The sequence below is a fragment of the Ochlerotatus camptorhynchus genome, unplaced genomic scaffold (genome assembly GCF_037179485.1).
Source record: "Ochlerotatus camptorhynchus isolate MF236.1 unplaced genomic scaffold, CSIRO-AGI_Acam_v1.1 ptg000265l, whole genome shotgun sequence".
NCBI lineage: Eukaryota > Metazoa > Arthropoda > Insecta > Diptera > Culicidae > Ochlerotatus > Ochlerotatus camptorhynchus.
The window spans coordinates 508,772-533,258 of NW_027040755.1; the positions used below are offsets into that span (position 1 = coordinate 508,772).

At 38.5% G+C, this 24,487-nt stretch overlaps 1 protein-coding gene across 1 annotated transcript; it reads right to left on the reverse strand.

The window, feature by feature from the left end:
• Positions 1 to 1,908: 1,908 nt before the first annotated feature.
• dap (dacapo) lies at positions 1,909 to 24,487 on the reverse strand. Its single transcript, XM_065226968.1, has 3 exons — positions 23,599 to 24,487; positions 21,123 to 21,598; positions 1,909 to 4,057 (listed from the first exon to the last, which is right to left on the reverse strand). The coding sequence occupies exons 1-3, from the start codon at positions 23,739 to 23,741 to the stop codon at positions 3,909 to 3,911; spliced, it is 768 nt and encodes a 255-aa protein (XP_065083040.1). The 5' UTR covers positions 23,742 to 24,487; the 3' UTR covers positions 1,909 to 3,908.

Genomic DNA, 24,487 nt, shown 5'->3' on the forward strand with positions numbered 1-24,487 from the left:
ACATTATTAGTAATGCAGTGATATAACCAACAATTAATACGAAAATAACGATTTTAAATTGGCTCACTACTTGACTAGCCTATTAGCAACAATCAATACGAAACTAACGATTTTAAATTGGCTCACCACTTTAGTAGAAATCTAAGGAAAAAAAACCTGATATTTTTTTGATGCTTATGATTATTATATTTTTAGAAAAATAGATGAGGGAGTTCTATAAAAATAAATTCCCGGAAAAGTATCATTCTAGGGAATGGCATTTCAGGCAACAACACATTCCAGGAAATGTCACTTCGGGAAATGTGATACCACCTATTGTCTTAATGAATAAAACATAAATAAAGCAAAAACTACACTTTTGAGATGATACTACAATGCCGCGAGTGACGTGAGGTGACTCGCTGTCACTAGTAAGGTGACAAAAGTCACTACGAATGAGGTGCCTCTCCCTGCAAATCAAATGGATAGTCACCTCACTCGCGGCGCAGAATAAGGGAGCATTATCCAAACCGACTGTTTTGCCAAACGATTGTATGCCGAACGACTTTATGTCAAACGAGGTAACCCCTTTCTTCCCTTTGTAGGCTGCGTTGAGAATAGTGATCACTGGATAGTTCTCACATTCTAACTTGTCGCCCTTTTTGTACATTGGGCATATTACTCCCTCTTTCCACACTTCTCCGGTAACTGTCCCGGATCCTGACTATCCAGTTGGTGCAGACAAGTAGCCAACTTATCATGGCCCATTTTAATAAGTTCCGCTCCGGTACCATCCTTCCCAGCTGCCTTGTTGTTCTTAAGCTGTTTGATAGCATTCTTAACTTTACTTATCGTGGGAGTTGGCATGCCTCTTTCGTCCGCCGTACCAATGAAGCCATTCCTCCTGCTGACTTGGTACTTTGCCTCGGCACCATTCAGGTGTTCATCGTGCTGCTTCCAATCATCGCACATTCATCCCTCAAGATACCTCCATACTTATCCCGACACATTTCGGCTAGCTGCACAAAGCCATTTCTTCGCACTCGAACTCTTCCAGTTGGCGCTTTTTATCCCGCAAAGGATGAGTTTGCTGTCTTCGCTTCTGTTTGTATCGCTCCACTATTTGACGGGCCCCTTGTTGCAGCATAGTCACCCAGTCTCGTCTAAAACCGCCTGACACTCCTCGTCAAGCCAATCGTTTCGTCGATATTTCTTCACGAACCCAATGGCACCTTCTGCAGCGTTGTTGATGACTGCTTAAACAATACTCCAACAGTCTTCAAAAGGGGCTCTTCTGGCAACGCTGCTTCGAGACTTCGGGTCGCTCCAGATTGTACCTTGGTGGACGTCGGTACCGAATGTTGCAAACAAAGGAAAGTCTTTGACGCACTTTTATCGAATAGATGTCTGCGCACCGCGATAGGTCCTGACGTTGATAATATCCGAGAAGTACCTTCCATCAATCAAAACGTGGTCGATTTGTGATTCGGTCTGTTATGGTGATCTACAGGTGTACCGATATGGGAGTAGTTACCTACTGAGAGTTAACAAGCATCCATATTCTCGTTTAAGTGCGAACCGTGTATATTCGATAAAAAAAATCTTCTATTATTTTTATTTTCTATAATTCGAGAAAAAAATGTTTTTCAAATATTAACCAATGAAACATTTCATTAGTAGTCTGAAAATGACGGGAAAAGTCTACTGTTCCGAATGGTGGTGGCGTCGGGATTGTCAAATTTATTTGTTTCAATTAATTTACTGTTATAGTTACTTTAACGCGTGACTTTTCCGGGATGAGATTTGAACTCGTGACTTTGGCGTTAATGGATGAATGGATGTTAACCACTACGGCGGGGCGTTCAGTTGACTGCTTCCAGGATTTCGGACAGTTATAGTAATTGCAGTCCTGCTTTACGTTTCTAAAGAAGCTTTATTGTTGAAAAATCTTTGTTGCTCAAGTTGTTGTGTTTAATATGGATTTATCTACTATCCGATTTTTAAATCAATTTCGATTTTCTTAAAAGATATAACTTACGACCTTATTATTTCGTTGATTAAAATAAAGTAAAAAAAAAAACTTTTCAGATGTAGAGAAAAAATAAATAAGATTATTTGTTTGGAGCTCGGTCCAATACTCACCCCTATCCTCAATTCCATTCGGACGGATTTCCCATAATTTTGTTTGTATGGTAAATACGTTTCGAACCGAATACAGAATAAGGTTGATTATCTGCGTCGCTTTTCTAGTACGGTTTACTAGTTGGTAATGTACGGAAAGCAAACATAAAAGAAAACTTATTTAACGCGAATTTCAAACTTCGATTCTCCGGAAATCCGAAAGTCGAACGACACAGCTTGACTTTTTGCTTTGAAGGGCTTTTATTTTAGTAGGTACTTATATACTAACGACAAATGCGATGTAACCTCCTCCGGTTGGGACAACCCGCGTGACATTTGGCACACTCACAAAATAAGTTTTTTTTTTCACGGCGGATTGCTCACCAAACCAGAAGAGTGTTGGCTAACCCACCTAATTAATCAAAAAGTCTTTCGAATGCTTCCGAAGTACAACCAACCATACCGCTGCGCTATCAAACGGTGGTATTGCACTCAAAATCGTTTATTGCAGAGTGGGTATTGGTCTAGTCCGGAGAAAAAATGGTATTGCAACAGGCATCTTTTTGAGATCGTTCCGAGTGATGAACGCCGAGCTGGGACGTTGAGGTGGAAGCATTCTTAAGAGTTTTTGACCTTGTTGATGATGGAACACAAAACTTATTTGAAGCTGCAATCCATTCTTGCAACGTTAGAATGATGGCCAACTAGAATCGAAAACTAAAATGACAATATTATCATGCAAAGCGACGATAATCCTAGAGCTTCAATTTTCTTAAGCCATAAATAACTAACGGTAGTTTGCGAGAAAAATCACAACTTCAGGAAAGTTAAGAGTTTTAAATTACGCGAACATATTTACATACATCATTCGAAATAAGAAAAACCTTACCATGGTCAGCAGTTGTATCACCTAACAGTTTTACATATTCAATTATTGAGTTTCTAAAGCAGATAAGCGATACAACTTTCCATGTAGTATAAGGTGGGATACGAAGGATGACGGGGCAACACGGGTCATCTACTTGATTTTGTTTTTGATTGTCAACATCAACAGGCTCAATGTAGCCCCAAAAAAAGCAAACTATCATTGGGGTTGCATTTAACCTGTTGATTTTGACAAATGAATTAATACATTTACTAGCTGACCCATCGTGCCTCACGTTACCCTACATAAATTGAAGGAAATATATAACAATTAAACATATATTTTAAGTTCTTTTTCTAGGTTAAATATGTACAAAAATAAAATTCCAAGATTTCTACCGCCAGGAATGCAATCACAGAGATAAGTATACTCAAAATCCTTTCCATGGTTGTGTTTAATTCAATACACATATATCTCTCTCTTGAAAAGCTCATCGCCTTTCCCTATAGTGAATCATTCCCTCCAAGACCGCTTCCAGTTCGATGTTACAAATCGAAACAAAAGAAAGAAGAAGAAAAAAACCAGCTTACAATTGATATCGTTATGCCTATCATAATACAATTAAATATAAAAATGAATGGCATTTTGCTCTTGAAAACCCAGAACTGGAGTAGCTCTGCGGTCTTTCAGTTTGCCTTCCATAAAATGTTATCTTTTTGATGCTTTTTGTTTGTCTAGCCGAAAATCTTACCACTTGCTAAAATATTCGTATAAAAATACTTATACGATTTAGATTTACTAACTCTAACACGAAAAAAAAAGAGTGGTTGTATGTCTGATTGAGATCGGACATTGCCAATTATCGCAGCACAAAAAACTGCGACAAAGTCAACATTCTCAGATAGTTGTACAATAGTCCGGTGCAATGTTTGTTCCCGTTGTTCTACTGGTGATCCTGTTGGGCAGCTGCTGCACTCGATGTCATACTGGAGGCGGTGGCGGAGGAGGAGGACGCTAGCATGTGGCGGGCCTTCTTGGCTACGCTCGACTTCGGAGAGCTGGTCGATAGGCGTTTGCGTTCTTTCAGGTAGTCTGCAAATATAGAGAGACGTGATGGTTAGAAAATATGATTCACTGCGGTTGGTGATTAGTTAAGGGAAGAATAATACAGAATGCAACTCAAAACATGAACATTTCAGAACTGTTATGGTAACTCTTACTCATTTACTGATTACTTCACCTAGAAATTAGTTACCTGCTGAGGGTTTAGAATTTTCCCACCTTTTTACAAAGATTCCCTTGAGCTTTCTGGACGCTCAGGGTACTCTAGATTTAGCTACAAGATCACTGAAAGTTCGTAAGGCTCTGGTTACTTAAATAACTTTTTCGACAACAGAGGCTTCCCAGGTGGTCAGAATTTCGAGTTGTAGCGCATTTTGGAAGCTCAAATGGGTTCATTTAGTTGAACAACTTTCCCAACAAACGGTAGCGCAAATCTGGCTATATAGGCGAAATGGATGTAATGTCGACCTAAATGCCCCTAACATGGGCCCAATACATAAATTCAGCAATCGACCAAAAATATCCATAAGTACCGTCCCAATGACGCGTTCACTTAAATCAAATTGATAAATAGCAGATTTTTAGCGATGGGCTCATAGGCCAACATTTTAGCCATTTCCCCTAGTACATTTTGAAATTGCATGTACACTAGGGTGGGTCAACATTACAACCCCATGTTTCCCACAGCTCTTTCGATGCGTATTAAGGCTCCCAACAACTATGCTAAATTTGAGCAATTTTTATTATCATCTGAATTTGCGGGAACATTTTAAATTTTGTATGGGCAAATGTATGGAAATGGCACGAAACTATTCATTTGCTTGCTTAAAATTCAAAAATTGCTCAATTTTAACTAAACCTCGGACAGATCATAACCAGATTCGCTTAAATTTTGCAGAGTTGTTGGGGACCTCAATACGCATCGAAAGAGCAGTGGGGAGCATAAGGTTGTGATCCACCATATAAACTTGACCCACCCTAATATGCACACCAGCGCCACGTGGTGGCAAAATCCAGAACTTACATTCACACCATTCCCAACTGATCAGGATTGCGAGACATAGCACATACTGAAATCAACACTAGCGCCACGTAGTAAATTAATTTTCAACTAATATCTTCACCATCCGAAAGCCATTAGCTACCTAACCAACTTTGCCGAAGACTGCTACGTTTTAAATGGACTGAATCTCGAGATAAGCACATTATTCTTGCCTGCAGGGCTGGTAGTGGGTATGTAATATAATAGTAGTGATTTAAGTGAATAAAATAACGAAAATAGTGACCTCGAAAAATTATTATTTGTTTAATTATTATTAGGCAATCAAATGGCAGCGTATTGTCCATTTTCTCACCCTGTACTATTTTTCTCTGACTCGATTTATGGCAACAAACCATTTATTAAGATCAGGGTGGCCAGTGAATTTTCATTTAGGAATTCCCGGTTTTTCCCGGTTCAAATCTTAAGAAATTCCCGATTGAAAATTGAAAATGAAATTGAACGCATTTTTAAGAACGTGCTGAAAAGAATTTACTGAAGAGAAAAAAATGTGACTTAAGAAGATTCCCAAGATTCCGGAGCTTTCAAATTTGTCTAGAGTCATAACAATCTTCGTGATGCAAGATTTGGAGCAAAAATAATTAAAATGTGAGATTTTGAAAATTTTCCAAGATCACAGATTTGATTAAAACAATATCATTATGATCATTATAAGAATTACTTATGAGTCGTGGAGTCATAATTGTCACGCTCTGAGACTTGGAAGCATTTAAGGGTTATAACAAATTACAGAACAATCTATAGAATCTAGTGGACAAACCCTGGAGTTTTTAATAAAATTTAAAAGAATTCAAAGTGTTGATTTCAAACAATTATTAAGAAGGATTCCCACACAGTTTTCGAAGGAGGAGTTCTGAGCAGAATTCCAGAATTATTCTGGCATGAAATCCTTAGAAAGTGTTCGATGAATTTGGAGAAGAATTTACTCACCTTACCAATCAGGCTAACGCCTGGAGAAGAACGCAAGTTCTAAATTAAATTGTTAGGTAATTTTAGAAGATTTATATTTTTTAATTCTTTATTTAAGAGATTTTTAGCCGAAGGCTAGTTCATCTCTTGAAGACTTAAAAAGGAGTTGTGAAAAACAAAAGTTTTCGGAAAATTGCTACAATAGATTTTCAAAGGAATCAAAGCCTCCGGGTAGACTCAAGGAAATTCCAAAAAGAATTCAACGGTAATTATTACGCGGAGTGTTTTCTGGTTTTTTTCAGAATGATTTCAAAATAATTCAGAGTAGAATTACAAGTTAATTCTTCTGAACAACGAAAAATTAAAACCCCGGAAAAGAATAATTCAGTTTCGGTTTTTACAAATATTTGTTTCCAAAGTCCAGCATCTTCAATATTTTCTTTTAAGGACGATGCAAAGTGCATTGAAACGACAAAAATAAATTTTCAATATTGCTGAGTGATTAAGTTCTAAAAACAATAAGACGGGAAACTGAAAAAATTATGCAGCAAATAGAGCAAGACATTCATTTGGTAAAAAATTACTCTGTTTTAATGGTTTATTCCGAAATTCTGGTGTAAATTTTTTTTCCTATGATATGGTTAATTTATTTTTCCCGGTTCTCTTGTCGAATTCCCGGGTTTTTCCCGATTACTTTTTAAATTCCCGGATATTTCCCGGTATTCCCGGTTTCCTGTTTTTCCGGTTGTAAGATGATTTCAAATTCAGATCGATCGATTTTGAGGCACAGAGAAAAATGTTCAAAGTCTCGGCCATAGACAAATTTTGACAATTTTTAGACAATCAATTTCAAAGATTTCGGATACATTTTTTTTTTTTTTAGCCTTTGGGCTAGTTCATCTCTATATTTCGGATACAGAAACTTGTGTAGCACCTCAAATTTTCATAACCCTGGGACCTACACAACTTTTCTAGATAGCAGTCTAAGAAAAAATCTAATTGTTCTGGAATGAAGAAAAATTTCCAATATTCAAGAACAACATGTGAAAAGGGCATACAAGCTTTTTGTAAACAAACCTTCATATACCTTTTTTTCGTCACCCATATGACACCAACGCAAATCATCAACATCAACGGGTAGTGGAAACTTTCCCCTTCCCGATGATGTTATTGGTTTGCGTGGGCGACTCTCGGTTTTCGAAAAAAAAGGCCTACAAAGGTTTGTTTACAAAAAGCTTGTATGCCCTTGTCACATGTGGCTCTTGTTATGGAAAGATCAAGGACATAGAAAACGTTGCATGCGTCTAGGACTTAACATCTCGATCTGAGATAAATGGAACAATTTTCATATTTTGAATATATTTAAAGTAAGATTACAGTCCTAGAAAAAATTAAATGTAAAATTAAATGAAAATAACATTTTAAAATATTGAACATAGATTTTTTTTTTCAAAATCTGGGTTTGAAATTTTTTTGATTCCATATTACAAGTACGGAAAAAAGTACAATACAATTTAATGGACTAAGAAAAGAGCTAAAGATTGTGCTACATGATTTTTGCTGGATGTTTGAAAGAATACTAAAGCTACCGAGCTCCAACAATTTTCAAAATTCTAGTCTTTGAAAAAATGGCCAGAGCATGAAAATTTTCCTAGACCATTTTGGAAAATCTAAGGCTTGGAAAACTTTCAAAAAGCCAGAATATTTGGACCAGATTATTTTTTACAAACATAGAAAATTAGTGATGCAATTGTCTATGCTATTTCGAGATCACAGGCAAGCGAAACAATTAGAAATTGTATAATCTGGTCCGGACAAACTTTGAAGGAAAACGGACTTGAATGTCTAGATCACGGAGTTGAAAAAAAAAATCAAAATGTTAGTGATTCCATCAGCAGCAAATGGACAGTTCTGGTCTGTTCAGAACTCTTCTCGTCGAACTTTACACGCTGATTTTTAATTATTTGAGGTGACTAGTGACTAGAGAAAAGTTACTAAATTTTAAGAAATAGTGACTTCAGTGACTTTTGGGAGGAATGGTGACTGACTTGAAAATAGTGACCTAACCTCTAAAAAGTGACCTGCTACCAGCCCTGTGCCTGGTATGGTCAACCTTCAGTGACGATTGTTGGTGATTATCGAAGTTTATCGCTAATGTTTCTGATCATGCCGTGTAAACAAAAATTATAAACGCATTATCGTTTACAGAATTGTCCATTGCGATTCTTTGGTTAGTTTAACAAAAATGAAAATAACACTGTATTCATCGAATTCGGAGATTTTCATTCCCTGATAAAGCATCATATATTTCACTTTCCCTTTTTTATGTTGTTGCATTCTTTTTCTCTCGAATTGGATATTAGGCTTGTACTCGAAAAAAATGCACAATTTTTATCCGTGGGTAAAAATTGATGAAATTCTGGGTATAACTAGTTTGGAGTGAATTTTTTACATGTGCAGAATTTCATAACAATCGGTTCAGTGGTTATTGAGCTGTCATCGAAACAAGAAGAAAATCGCCGGAGAATTTTGTGCGCCGTCATGGAAAATCCGACTGCGACCATGAGATGGATCGGAAGACAACTGGGAATCACCCATACAACTGTGTCTCGGGTGGTAAAATCGTTTAAGGAGTCCCAGACGACCGAGCGGCGGGCTGGAAGTGGAAGGTAATCGAAGACCGCTGACCCTGTGAAGGCCCGGAAGGTGTTGGATTATTTCAAGCGTAATCCGGACCTTTCGATTCGCGACGCGGCTCTGAAGACAAAGTGTTCCGCCTGGTTCGTTCAGCAAACCATGAAACGAGCTGGGCTTCGTATATTCAAGGTCCGGAAGGCACCGAACCGGCGTGATCAACAAAACACGGCGGCCAAATCCCGCGCAAGGAAGCTGTATCGAGAGTGGTTAACGAAACCGATGTGTGTGGTTATGGATGACGAAACCTACATCAAGGCAGACGCAAAGCAGATACCGGGGCTGGAGTTCTACGTTGCCAAATCACGGTTTGATGTTCCGAAAGACATAAGGAAGAAGAAAGTGGACAAATTCGCCAAAAAATACTTGCTCTGGCAGGCCATATGCCGATCCGTAAACTGAGTAAACTGTACATCACAATGGGTACCATCAACAGCGAAATTTACCGCACCGAGTGCCTCCAGAAGCGTCTGTTGCCCTTCCTGCGGTCCCACGGAGGCGAGACATTATTTTGGCCGGACCTGGCATCATGCCATTACGCGCGATCGATGTTGGATTGGTACAGAGACAATAACGTTGTTTGTGTACCAATAACCGCCAACCCACCAAATTCACCAGAGATTCGTCCGGTGGAAAGATTTTGGGCAATAATGAAGGCCAAAGTTCGAAAATCGTCCAAGGTGTTGAAAACGAGCTGGAGTTGAAGAAAGAATGGATGAAGGTGACTAAAAACGTTGGCTCCACCATTGCACAAAATGTAATGAGGGGTCTTAAGGAAAAGGTGCGGGCTTCCAGCGATGGAAAGGAAATTGAATAAAGTAATTATGCCGAAACATAATCCATATGTATAAGTTCATTCCCTGAAAGTTTCAAGAAAATCCAACTTAAAATAAATTTTTGGCGAACGCTTTTGTCTGGTGCATGCCTTAATATGCTTATAATCCTTTTGTATCTTAATGAAATCGAAATGTGGTTGAACTATTTGAATTTTTATCAATTGTCGACCAAATGACATATTGGGCCAAACGGCGTTCGCCCAATTGACCCAGAACTGAGCTCATGTCTAAGATGCAACATGAAACCGTTTTGATCAAGTTTTTATTAGAAACTGCTAAAAGTCAGCGGAGTAAGCATATTATTCCAAGATAAATTGAAGAACAGGAGACATTTATCGATGTGCAACACCTTTAGATCCATCGGATTTTGAAAATAAGCAATCCTGTAATTACTAGTTAACAACATGAACGCATAGATTCTATTCAATCTAACCAATCCGAAACTAATCTCTTCAAAGAAAGAATCTCTCGTTATCTATTCAGCAACTTCATATGATAAATATTGTCCATTATCCAAAGCAACGGAAAAGAAAGAAAAACTGACCATTCACAGTGCTCTAAAGTGATTTATTCGATACGCTTTGTTTACAAATTAGGATCACTACTCAAACCGAACTGCCCGTGTCCAATTTCGCATTCTTGCGGTTCCCTCTCCCTACACCCTACCCTACCTGTAGCTGACTCATTAGAAAGGGATCTTGACTATTTCTTTTCCGTTTCCATTCTTCCGGAAGATTAGATCTTATCTGGCCTAAAACCGAAGGAAACAAACCAGAACCAGACGGGCGGAGATAATTTATGATAAAGTGCCGCTGGTTGTGTAACTTTCTCCTTGCTGTCACTTCACTTTGTTTGGTCCTTCTTGACTTCTACTAGCTGCCATCCGTGTAGTTTGTTGTCCTTCCCGTTGTAATCTGATGACCACTTATGAACCCTCGTAAAAATAGAGGACACCCGACGAAAGAATGCGAAATATGTTTTTGCCTGTTCATATTGTGTCGAAAAGACAGAGATGAATGAACCGAGATAGCAATTGGTGCAACATATGTCCCTGCCTGCATGTTGAGGACCTTTCGCCGTCGGAAAATACGTATTAATTTATGGATTTTGCCACCTCGGCATGTGCCACAGACCGATCGGATCGGGTGGGCAGATGTTGTCGAATGTATTGCACCCCTTTCACTCTATTCCTGCCGGCCTACGTACAATATGTCACACTCGGAAAAGTACCATAAAGATCGTTTGGTTTGTTATGCTCTCGGTCCAGTAGTCTCATCCATTATGCATGAGATGAAAAGCCCTGATCGCGCACGGGTCATTCGCGATCCCCAGCCAGCTGACGGTCCTCATTAATAATGCGTTATTCAGTTGCATTGTATGTATTGTAGGTGAAATGGTGGGCATTTTGAATAAAACTTTTTTTTAGGGTACCAACATGTGTTTCGAAAACCGAGGCCTACTCGGTTTGCTATATGTGGCGTAGAAGTTAGAGGGTAATTTCGCGCAAACTACTAGATTGATCTTTCCGAGCACATTCCTTTTATGAATATTAATGACGTGCCACAGTAGTAGGCCATATGCCATATGGTTGTTTGTGGGCTCCGTCTTTCAATCGCGATCGCGATCGGTGAATTTTATGCGTGTCTGTTCCGCGCTGAAGGTCACCCAATGATCTTGTTACGAATCGCTTTGGGCCAATAAAAGTCGCGAGGCACTCGATGATTTACACATGTGTGTTGTCCGTCTCCCCTAGTAGTGGTTTGTTTTTCTATGCCAGTGAGCCGGCGGATTTTTAAATCACGGCATTTTTACCTGGCTCTTGTTTTTTGTGTGTTTTTGGTGGGGAATACCTTTTCTGTTTTCGCGGTAATGGCCCCAGCAAAGGGAATGCTTGTTTGTTCAGAAGTTGCAAATCTGAGCCTAGCTGTTTTGGCGCGAAACAAGCACGTTGTTTGCGCTGCCATTAGAAAAACAAGCGTCCTGATGCGTGTTTTTGGTGTTTGCGTCACTCAAATATTGATTTAATCAATCAGTAGCTACCCCAGCATATCCTGGATCTGAAGCCGAACAGAATATGAGGGGGAGCAGATGTAACATACAGCAGCTGTCACAAGACCGCATAAATACCCCCTTTCTCTTTTTCATTGCTTATCTTGGTTCAGTTGTTTACGTCCTTACGTGTACATTTCGAATTTCGGGCACTTGCTTCGTGATCGGTCCTGCTTGGACGTGCTTCGACCAATCCACCTGGCTGAACAAGTCCCCACACCACAACAACAGGAGCTTGGTTACTGATGAATCATCCAATTTTTATTGATTTCGATGCAAGTCGCTTCATATTTTTCTTTTTCTTTTCGATGTAACTGGTTTGGTCTTGCACATTGTTATTGCTGCTTTGGTTGTTATTTCATTGCTTGCCTTTATTTGCTTCGTACGCCTTGGAAAGAGAACAGAGAATTAGGTCATCGGTTGCAGTTCCATAGTGGACGGTAGCTAAACACGCGTTTGGATGATTCATGTAACAGTCTTCTCTAAAACCGCATGAAGTAGACGCGTCAACGGTGTGATTCATTAGGTATAGTTTAAGAATTTATAATTGTTTGCGAATCTGTTGGTTTTGATATTGTCTGTAAAGATTGTTTTTGAGATTTTGAGTATTTTAAAACCAAATGCAACGAACTGACTAGAGCAGTGGTTAGAAATCGTTCATTGACTTCGATACATTTCTTAATATAGAAGGCAGATAGGATTTAAAGGTTTACTTCTTGCTAACCAAACACAGAGTGGCCTCTGAATTTTTATTTTGAAATTTCTGATTTTTTCCCGGTATAAATCTTAAAAATTTCCCGTTTTGAAAAAGTTTTGAAATGATTGTAAAATACGTCTAATCTAATATAGTCTTGAAAGCATTCTGGAAAATGCACACATTTAAAAATGACATCAAGAAAATTGCCAAGAAGTATGGGATTCTATTCGTTTGAAAAAAAAATTAACTATTGCCAGTAAAATACAGCTTTAAAAATCAACCATCTCTCCTCATCTAGACTTTTGTCTTTCCATTTTATTTCTGGCTAATGAAATACAAATATCGAGATGAAAGACCTTGCAGAATAAAATAATGCGTTTGATTTTGAGATGTAACAGATTCACTTCCTCAACTTTGATGCTGGACGCCTTACAATGGTTTTCGGTGAAGCAAAGAGTTGCCAAAATGGCCAGGCCTACTGGGCAGCATTTAAGGGGCAAGATGATTCAAAAAACATCCGGTCTGTTTAAATCGAAGATTTAAAAACGATGCTTCAGAATCCAATAAATGGATGAAACGTGGACATCTCGTACCGTACGTTCCCTTTTTGGTAGTTATATGATTGGTTGATCTTTAGAAGCATCTAGGCTAGAAAGGTCAAGTGATGCTTTATTTTCCTCTGACGGTTAGGAAATGGGCACTAATTCTTGTCCTAGCCTTAAATGGTTTATGCTTCTAGCGCCATTACTCGTTTTCTGAAAAGAGAATAATGAAAGCAATAGGAGAAGGACAAAGAGATATGAAATACACTATACAAATTCTCTCTATTCGGGTGGTCACTATTATCAAGGCGGTGTTCCTTTGATTATTTTTAAATAGAAGAATAATTTTCAAGATTCCATATTTAAAAAAAAAATCGTGACTCTTGGACTTATACAAAATTTAAGAATGTTGACACTTCGAAGAATTGTCTAGAGAATTTTAATGAGAGTTCTAACTGAGTTTTGATGACAATTTTAGTCTTCTACAATGCTTTCTCTTTAGGAATAATTCTTAAATAATTCAGAGAACAATTCCATAGTAATTTGACTAGAAGTTACAGGTTATTTTGAAAAGCATTTCAAGAAAACTGTAGGGAGAATTAAAGGTGAATTCCAAGGTGGGTTTGAAGATACTATTATGGAGATTATAAGCAGAATTTCAGGCAATTCTAAAACAACGCTAAAGGATTTGGCAGGGAGCATTCTAAAGGAATTCGGGAGGAGAATCCAATGTTAGCCCTAGGACAAATATAATGATGATATGGATACAATTCCGACACTACCCCCTAAATATCCCCAGGAGCCTGGAAAATCTCTTAAATACATGTTAATCAATCAATCAAAGATAATTTTATGGACAAGTCCAAGGAAATGCCGATTATAATTCCAACAGATTCTAATGCTGATTATAACTAAAACAATCATTGCTGAATTTAAAGCACAAAATGGTTTTAAGGAAATTTCTGGGAGTATTCAAATAGATTTCCGGGTGCGTTTCAAATGGAATTGTGAACATTATTTCCAAAACATTTTGAGTGGCAACATTGGAGATTGTAAAAGTTGACAAAAGGTCAAGTGTACAAGGCTTAGCAATTACTTACGATACTCACTTTTTTCACTTAGGAAAATTATCACTCGCTTGGACTGCTACTATTTTAAGATATCAAACTTAAATTTGGATATTCCGGAAAAGTTAAGAATTCCGAGTTTGTACAAATATTCAATACTCTTAAGTGAAATATTAGAGATATCGGACTTAAAATATCATAAAAGATTTCAATCAATATATGTACATTAGGGTGGATCACAACCCTCTGCTCCTTTTATCCCTGTTTCGATCTGTTTTGACATCCCCAAAAATGGTGCTTAATTTGAACGAAATTGGTTACGGTCTAGATTTGCGGAAGAATTTTAAAGTTTGTATGGGAAACGGAACAAAACTGTTCACAAACTTGTCAAAACATCAAAAATATCTAAATTTTGACCAAACCTGAGATTTAGCAGAACATCTTTGTCCAAGACCGCAAGCTAATTGATTCAACTTCTGTGCTAAAAGTTGTTATTTTTAAACTATAGGCTTATAAATACGCCTGTTGTTATGCGCGGACTACTTGGAATAAAGAAGAAGATAAATAACTTTTTGCACAGAAGTCGAATAAATTTGCAATCTTCGATAAAGTTGTTCTCCACAGTTTTTATAATTTAAGTCCCAGGTTTGGTAAAAAATTAGCAGTTTTTTTTTTTATTTTTAACAAGCTTCTGTACAGTCTTTTTCCGGTTCCCATACAAATTTTAAAATTCTTTCGCAAATCCAGATCGTAACCAAATTTGATCAAATTTAGTACAATTGATGTACAGACCGCAAAAGCAATGGGAAGCATGGGCTTGTTATGTTGACCAGAGTGTCCATTCAAATACATTTTTCAATTCTCGGTTTTTTTTTCCGGTTATTAAAAAAAACACCTCTGCCTTAAACAAAAAAAAAGGCGTTCAAAAGTAATCATTTCTAGAGTAACATTTGAAATGGGCCTATGTCCAAAACGTAAACAAATCAAGTTTTGATACCATTCTTTAGCACCGCTTAATAGCTACTAATCGTGTAGGAAAGTTCCGCATATTCGAGAAAAATCATTAAAAATAACTTGATTTTCGAAACGACCGATCAACGAAATTTTTTGATTCATTAATAGGCCCACACGCTAAAACGGCCAACCATTCATTTATTTCATTTCATTGATAGGCCTAGTGACGTAGAAGGGCCGATGATTGAAAAATTTCAAACCAAAGCTAGGCCCTACTGCTTGAGACAGGGCCGATGATTTGTTTTGAATTTATTTGGCGTTGCGAAAAGGCTTAGCAAAGGGCGTACCATTTCTGATGACAAGCACAACGGCTTAACAAAAAGGGCCTATCCATTGAATGATTCACAAAAAAGGCTTATTAATTTATGAAATTAAATTGTTATCGATTTACATATATTTTTGAAAGCTTTTCGCATATTTTGGATGTTGTATACTGAGATACAGTTACTAATGTTATTGTGAACAATATAAATGCCTAAAATATTTCAATTTTCTTAAATATGAATTAATTTTAAAATTAATTTTCTGGTTTGTTTACGTTTTGGACATAGGCCCATTTCAGATGTTACTCTAGATTTATAGATAACCATATATTTATTTCAGCATAACTGCTCTACAATACGGATAGGCTTTCATTAATATGTTGATGAACTAGATCTCCAAAATCTCATGGAATCATGAATTCGTATGAAATCAAAGAGTCTCCTGCAAAAAAATAACCTAAATGTTGTATTGGTATGTCGAAAAAAGCATCAAGGTACCTGAACGCAGTATTAATAAAGGGCGAACACGAAATTATTGCGACACATTCAACAGGGCATAACTTTTTTACCATTGGGTAAAAATCAACCAAATTTTGCACACTTTCTCATTGATGTGTATTGTGTACATGCTGTCAAACTCGAAGTCGTGTTTTTCGATTCAACGAAAATGGAGGTGAACCAACGCGAGTTGAGAGAACAAATTCTTTCCAAACACCTGGAATTTCCTGACCTGTCGCACCGGCAGTTGGGAAAAATGTTAAACATTCACCATTCCACCATCTCCAGAGTGTTGAAGCGGTTCCAGGAGCGGTTGACGTTGGACTACGGCAAAGGAGCTGGAAGAAAACCGGGACCGGAGAACAAAAAGGCAGAGGGAAAGGTGAAGCGGATGATTAAAGCAAATCCCAACGTCTCAAGCCGTGATTTGGCTAAAAAGATCGGCATGTCGCAGAGCTACGTCCAGAATGCAAAGAAGAGAGCTGGACTACATACATACAAGATACAGAACTTCCCAAACCGCGATGAGCGGTAACAATCGACGGCTAAAACTCGGGCACGGAAGCTCTACGAGAAGATGCTAACAGAATATGGCTGCTGTGTGATGGACGACGAAACGTATATAAAAGCCGATTTTAAGCAAATTCCGGGGTTGGAGTTTTTCACCGGCAAGAGCAAGTTCGATGTGGACGACAAATTTAAGAAGAAGAAAATGTCGAAGTTCGCCTCCAAATATCTCATTTGACAGGCCATCTGCTCTTGCGGACTGAGGAGTGAGCCTTTCATGACAAAGGGCACAGTAAATGGCGAGATCTACAAATCTGAGTGCCTCGAGAAGCGCCTTTTGCCGTTCTTGCAGCAGCACGACGAAGCTCCGCTATTTTGGCCAGATTTGGCATCATGCCACTATTCTAAAAGTGTCCTGGAGTGGTATGAGGCCAATTCTGTCCATTTTGTTCCAAAGGACATGAATCCGCTAAACTGTCCGGAGCTGCGCCCGGTGGAGCAGTACTGGGCAATAATGAAGCGGGAACTTCGGAAGAGCAAGAAGACAGTCAAAGACGAGAAGCACATGTTAAGAAAATGGAAAAAAAAACTGAGAAACTGGTACCGGATGACACTGTAAAGACTTTGATGGAGGGCATCAAGCGAAAATGCGTTCAATTTTACACGCAAGGCTCCATCGATTAACTTTTCTTTTGATTTTTGAAGTAAATATATGTATAAAACTACCCTAAAATTTTGGTTTGATTCTAAACATTATAAGAAAATTGGCATGACATTTTCGGTGTCGCAATAATTTCGTGTTCGCCCTTTAGTTCTTCAAATCTTCCTGGAGTTTAGAAGTTCTATAAGTCAAACAACATTTTGTGGGATACAAAGATGTTTTATCAACATATTTATTATCCTCCAAATTGTCTTGGAAATATTTACAGGTTAATCGAAATCTTGTTCGATTTCCACTTTTGAGCATTTTGAGTCTCCGTTCATAACATCATTTAAAATTATCAATTGTGTTTAAAAAAACCTTCGGGAAGCCCCTTAATGGCATTGGTTTGGATTATTAGGTTTTTCAAAATGCCCAGAGTTCAGATCTTTATTCTTTTTTATTATTATAGTCACTTTAACACTATTGGATCATTCGTGACTTATCCCGGTTAGATTTGAAATAAAGATAATGATGATTATCCCTAGAAAGATGAACTGAACGATATATGCATATGGTATAAAGGATTAAATGATTCTTCAAGACCAAATTATGGCCCCAATTATGTAAGTCGAGTCGAGCGTCGAGGACTATTTTGGTATTATGCAGCAGTCGACTCGACGCGACGCTGTCGAGTCGACGCGATGCTGTCGAGTAGCTCGACTGAATCAGTCACTCGACAGGTAGTGACTCATCTCTCACTCACATTCTGTCGAGTTGAGTTTGTTGTTATTTTCCCGCGTTAGCTTGCTTGGTGTGAGACATTGTAGTGTTTTTTCTACAAATTTTCTTAACGAGGTAAGAGTTTTAATTAAAACCCATTAAAACTACCAATTACATTACTGAAAAATATCAATTGTATAAAAAAAACACTACTTCCAGAAGTACGGTTAAAGATGACAACTGATTTACAGTAAAACGTTGCGCAGATGTTCGTTATCACCCAATGCTGCATTTTTCATTGAGATCTTCTTACCCTTCTTCCAAAGAAGGTTAACCCTTTCCTTCCCATGGTAGCACAGGTGATCCACAACTTTTTTGACTTCCTCATGTTTGTCAGCGTGCCATTAAATAGGCAATACTTATCTAACCCTATTCGTATGGCCATTATATTCGACCATACATGGTTTTTGGAATCCAACTGGTCAACTATTGAAATACAATTAAAATACTATTGATTTTAACCAAAAACTTTTTTTTATGGATTTGATATTTTAAGGTTATATGCAACATTTTTTATTCCAGCACTTTTCTTAGGAACGCATATTTGTATGTCAAAACTATCAAAAACCGTGTGGGAAGGAAAGGGTTAAGGTACACCGGGGCAAGTGAGAATAAGTAGTTATTAAGGATTGTTACTGCAGATTCCCGCCTGACCTCGTTCAGGGCAATTGAAGGTATGGGCTATACCTTCACATTCCCTGAACTAGGCCAAGCGAGAAATTGCGGTAACAATCCTTAATAACTACCTATTCTCACTTGCCCAGGTGTACCTTAACCTTCTGAAAGAAGGGTAAAAAGATCTCAATGAAAAATGCAGCATTGGGTGGTAAAGAACATATACGCAAACATTCATGCAAATCGGAAATCGTCATATTCAACCGATTTGCGATTTGGGCTAAAATGCTCAATGATCAAATCTGCTACACTAGTATTTACTTACTCATTGTCTGATAACGACATTGGATTTGAAGTATCGCGAATATTTCTACGCATTATAGAAATATTAACCAGCTCCTCTTGGTTATCCTCGTCTTCGTAGAAAAAATCAACACTTGTCCACATCGTTCTCTGGTAGTCAAAGCAGATTGCGACTAACTGGAAGACTACTGAGACTTATTTTAATCGTGGTTTCAATACAGGATAAAGAATCACAACTAGGACCAAAGATTCGACAACTTACGACAACAGTTGAAACACAAGCTAAATGCCATTAAAATACTTGAAATCCACCATGAAACCTCAACTTCGTTAACAACAAAAATTACACGAACTTCAATATTGTTACAAAAAAATCTTCAACGGAACAACAAAAACAAACTTGAATATTATTAATCATTAAAAATATTGATCGTTATCTGTCAAAAATGACATGACGCTAGCGTTTTATGGCCAATTCAATCTGATTCAGTCGACTTCCATAATGCCTATTTTTGCTACACTCGACAGCCACTCGACGGCATCGAGTGTCGAGTTACTCGACGAGAGTGTCGAGCTACTCGACGAGAGTGTCGAGTTACTCGACACTCGACGCTCAACTCGACTTACATAATTGGGGCCATAGGCCTACAAGGTTATTCTATACAAGATCTTTCCCGGTGCGATTTGGGTTTTCCCGTATTTTTTCCAAATACAAATATTTCCCGAATCCCGGGAATTTTCGGGAAGAACTGTCAGCTGTCTCCCGATTAGGTGAGAGCTATTTAAACATAAATTCCATTAATATCCAGACATGGTTTTACAGTTTTATCTCAATTATAGGTATGCAATTTCCGAAAATTTTGTTGTTACAGTGCGTGTTCAGGCGACAACCAATAAATCAATCGGCCTCTTTGAAATTAATTATCAAACAACTTAGAAAATCGGGTCATACCGTGCGCGATGACAAACAATGAGTGTTGAAAAGCAATGTCAAGGATTTTTCGTGAAATAGTGAAGCATTAAGCAATCGTGATAAGATATGCAGATTTGCAATTACAGTAACCCCTTAGTGCGGTGGATGGTACCGCATGTATAGAAAGGGTTACTGTACTAAAAAGTCAAAAATAGTGTGTTTCTAATTGTGCAATTTTTGAACTCTCAATAATTTTCAAGTTTGTTATGGCAAACATAAAATCCAGACATTTTCCCTGTGTAATCCTGCTACATAAATATACAATTATATACTCAGCGACCCACTGCTGGTTCGGGAGTCATAGATAAGGAAACGCTGGGCTAGACAATTCGCATAGATTTTCTCCAACAAATGAAATAATTTCTGGTTGCCGAGAATACTAACTCCCTTCTGTGAAATATTTCTCTGCATGAGTTGAATTTAGAAGCTATGAAACATATGACATAATGCATCAATCCAATCCAACGACCGTTGTCAAAAGCTACTCCATACGTCTGTTGATTTACAAGAATGCCATACGAAACGTCCGCAAAAACCACACGCAGCGGAGAAATCAGTTCCTGCCATCTGCTCCAATTACACTGCATAAAGGTAGCAGTAGGACCACAAAGGGCACACGCCATTCGCAGAAATCGTAGAACAAAACCCAGTCAGTCTATGGCGCCCTCTGCTCCTAAATCAGCTCCTAGCTAGCTACACACAACTTTCGGTATGAATTTCGTCCCGCTTCGCGACCGTCAATAAACCAATAAAAACCGCAGCGCTGCGCCATTCATTCAGCTTGTTTCTGATTCTTCCAACAGTTTGTGCAACCCCAACAAAAGCCACCGCAGCTTAACAATCGAACTGGAGGAAACCAATAATTATAACATTGTTTACTGGAATAATGCAGAAAATTCCTTCCAATTATTGTTATTCTGAAGTACTACAACAGTACACAGAGAGAGAGAGAGAGAGCAGAACAGGGGAACTTTCGCCAAACCTTTCCTCTTCTTTCGATCGACGGACGATAAATCCACACCGCGAGCACCGCAGAACAAAAGCAACCTCGCGAGAGTTAACAACTAAAATGCCAGAAAATAGATATCTTTTTGTCTGGCACTCTCTACAACACGAGACGGAAAGGTATTAATTTCAACCGTCTCGTTCCCGAAACGCAGAACAAGGAAGTAAAAGGAAAAAAAAATCCAGAGGGTGGAATATGGAAATTCGTTTCGTTCCGTATGGGTAATGAAAGCGTAGTCGTCGCCGGTCGTTTCAGGTTAGTTGGGGGTAACTAAACCATACTGGAACATATGATCACTAGTGGAACAAAAAACCGTTGAAAAACTCGCGCAGCCGTGACCGAATAGCTTTATGGAAGAAACGGCTGCACCCCCACATAGCGCTGAGTGATGTACTGTTGCAGCAGAAGAAATGCAGGCTTTGCAGGAAGATCAGGCATTAGAAGGAAGCAAGTAGTCGAACGTCTTCCTCGTTCAAAGGAAGAGAACCAATATTTCACGCATCAGGGAGGAAAGCCGTCATCGTGCTCAAATTGGAAGTGTTTTTCTGGTTAATTATTGACGTTACGTTTCATAATTTTCTGTCTTTCGGTGAGTTGCATACTGTGAGGCAAGGGAAGAGGAATAATGAGAATGCTCACCTGTGATTCGTTGTTGCCGCTTCGCTCGGTTGGCCGACGCTGGGAAGGACGAGCTACTGTTACTGCTGGTGGCGGTGGTGGTGGAGGTGGTCACTGCAGCTGTAGCGGTGAGGGCAGAGGTCTCGCTGCGTAGAACCAGAGGATATGTCCTAACCGTATCGAAACTACAGTCTGATTCGGAGTCTGATCCAGAAACGGAGGCAGGTAAGCCCATGATCGATCGCTGATAGACGTTGCCATTTTCCCGCTCGGCACGCTGATCCAGCAAATCCTCGGAGGCTGTGGAGCTTGGTGGCATTACGTGGGCCTCTCGCGATATGGTCATCATTGCGGTGAAACAAGTCGGAACCAAAGTCGGCGGAACACGTTCCCACTGATACTTCTCGTGGTTCTTCAGCGGTTGACCGGCGCCAAAGTCGAAGCCCCACTTTTTGCTGAGGGCTTCGGTGTGAGCAGCCAGCTCGCGATCGATGAAACTGGAATGATGGAATTTGGAGATTTCGGTAAAATTAGTTCTCTGAGAAGTAAAGATGATTTGTGTAATGACTGTAATATATTTAAGTAGAAGATAGTAAAATCGATCCATGTAGGTAGGTCCAGTTTAGCATGACCATCACCATGATTGACCGCTTACGATTGCTGCTTGGTTAGAGCAAAGATCAGCTGTAATCACACAGATAACCAATATGGTTCTTGGGAGTACCGTTCATCATCTGTATTTGCTGATGATTTCGTGTATTTTCTCCAATACCACAGGCAATTTCTCTTACATATAATGTAAGATTGGATTTATTACATCCTCTGCATATGTTTCATACAACAAATATAATGCCAGAACTTTTTATTGAACATGTTGAACAGGTATTGGTGGTTGGTGGTAATTAATCATGCAATTGATTCGAGAAAAAAAATTAAATTAAAAATGAATACAAAATATATTTACTAAGTTCACAGGGTAAATTTTGTTTATCAATCTTTAGTTGTGTGAAAGATTTAGCTTGAACAAAATGGTTAGTTTTGACCTGATTATTAAAAGAAACATTAACATACATAAAATTTAAAACATATTTAAATTATACAAACAAGATTATTTTCCTGGTGGACTTATGAAATTCCTGGTTTTTTCCCGGTTTTTCCAGGTGAAAATAAATTCCCGACTTTTTTCCCGGTTTTCCTGGTTCACTTGCCACCCTGCGCTGAAACCAAGACTTGTTGTTTGCTGCGGAGAAGCAAGTAATGTCTGAAATTTATAGATCTACGAACCTTGAGTTTTACGTTCCTAAAATTAATAAGTGTGATATGATAAAGGACTCTACAAGGAAACACCTCAAAGCTGCTATCAATTTATTTGTAAATCCGTTTAAATTTTCCACGATTTTTTAATAATTAAAACCCTATTCGATTTAGTCTTGCTGCAACCAAAATGATCTTATTGAAGCACAATGTTGATCACAACATGATTTTAAAATCCGATAAATTGATTTTATAAACAACCCTGGTCTATTAAACATTCTGACAAACCACTGAAATATATTGAACCCTCTTAACTCTTTTTCCCGCCCACGATTACTCGAGCACCATGATTTTTTTTTATACATTGTGTGCTATAACTTGTTGAAATTACATGCTATTTTTGTAACACTATTGCAACACAGTCTGTACCAGTTCTTCTGTTATCGGAAAGAAAATCTAGGTCAATCAATAATTTTGTATACATTTTGTATACAGATTTATGCATAAATTTTTAACAGTTCTCTAAAATCTCGACGTGCAGCCAATTTTTAATTTTTAATCTATATATATAATGAATTTCAGTCTGTCGTATCCCTCTCCCTTGTAAACTCGGAAACTACTGAACCGATCGGCGTGAAAATTTGTATGCAGGAGTTTTTGGGGCCGGGAAAGGTTCTTATGATGATTTGAGACCCCTCCTCTGTAAGAGGGGGCTTCCATACAAATGCAGGTACTCAGCGCTGCAGTTTTTAGAAATGACTCTTCCTCTGAATTATTCTCATTGGCCATGTAGAACCTTTTGAAATGTTCGTCTAGACATCTCAAACTTTCACCCATATTTCGCGTAGGAAACGGATGTCCCATGCATTTTTTTATTTGTATGGAAAATCCGCTTTGAACGAAATAGGGAATAGGGGTGTTTAACTTTGTGGTAGAAAACTTAATAGTAACGAGACCAATTTCAACTCGATGCGGTTATTCAAGCCACCCTTAGCCCAGTTTTAAATGTTCCAATTCGACATTCAACTCAATCGAACGACCAGAAAGTTGTTTGATGTCCAACTTATTCTATTCGCCATTAAGTCACTTGAACGTCGACTACCAGATTGGGGGTGAGTTGAATTCAACTCACTTGCCTAGTCTAAACCCAGAAGTTTGAAAAAGCGTACATACCTAATCACTTACGTACAAACTTTCAAGAAACGCCAGCAAAAATGATTATTACTCTGAAAAAAATACTCACTTCTTCGATTCCTGCTTGTCAACCGGACCGAAAAGGTCCCTCTTGACTCTGGCCACGGATATACTGCTGGAAAGCGGCTTCCGGACAGTGGCCAGAGTTCGTAGCTCCGACATCGCCATCGGATTACACACTTTGGCACTCATGTTTGCTTCTGAATCTTCTCGAAAAGTCAAATTGGAATTGTGTTACTGTTTGTAATAATTGATTCCCCTTTCCGAGGTGTGCGTACAAAATTCACACTCTAATTTATTTTCTTATTTTGCTCCCACTTGTCTTCGCAACCGAGGGTCGGAAAAATAAAAATATTTTGATGCGATACACACCGAACTCGACACAAAGCAAGGGAGTTGATTCGCTTCTTCGCTCACTCGTTTGCTGACGAACACCACCAACTAGGCTTCGTGTATTTATATTTATGTTTGAGGTTATGTTCGTTGCAGGAGAAAATCACAGATTTTCGTTCACAAAACTCCGTTTTCCATATAATTTGTCGAACCAGCAACTAGAATTCATGCATCCACACTTGTTACGAATAGTTTTCGTCAATTCAAAACCCTTTTTCGGCCGAATTTATACCAAAATATAATTACTCTCGAACGTGACGTCACTTTTTTGTCACTGCTGTAACCTCTAGTAGATTGTATTTACGCAACAAAATCTCGATATTTTGCCAAGAATTTCACTTTATCCACGTTCAGAACGTCACTTCACACTATAAGTCACTGGAAAAATCGCATTTCCAAACTCCAAAACAGCGAACAATCGCCCAAATTTTCCGGGAACAATCCACTCCAATTTGCACAACACTACTCTTGGAAACAAGGTCGATACCGTCGCAGTATGAACGGGAGAAACCGGCGAACACCTTCGACTCAACTGACGCTTCCGA

Excerpts from the sequence above, each read along its gene's own strand:
- dap (XM_065226968.1), bottom strand. The coding sequence starts at position 23,741 with ATGAGTGCCAAAGTGTGTAATCCGATGGCGATGTCGGAGCTACGAACT. Across the intron at positions 21,599-23,598 it reads GACAAGCAGGAATCGAAGAA|TTTCATCGATCGCGAGCTGG; the intron begins GTGAGTATTTTT and ends CCATCATTCCAG. Across the intron at positions 4,058-21,122 it reads GCGGCAACAACGAATCACAG|ACTACCTGAAAGAACGCAAA; the intron begins GTGAGCATTCTC and ends CTATATTTGCAG.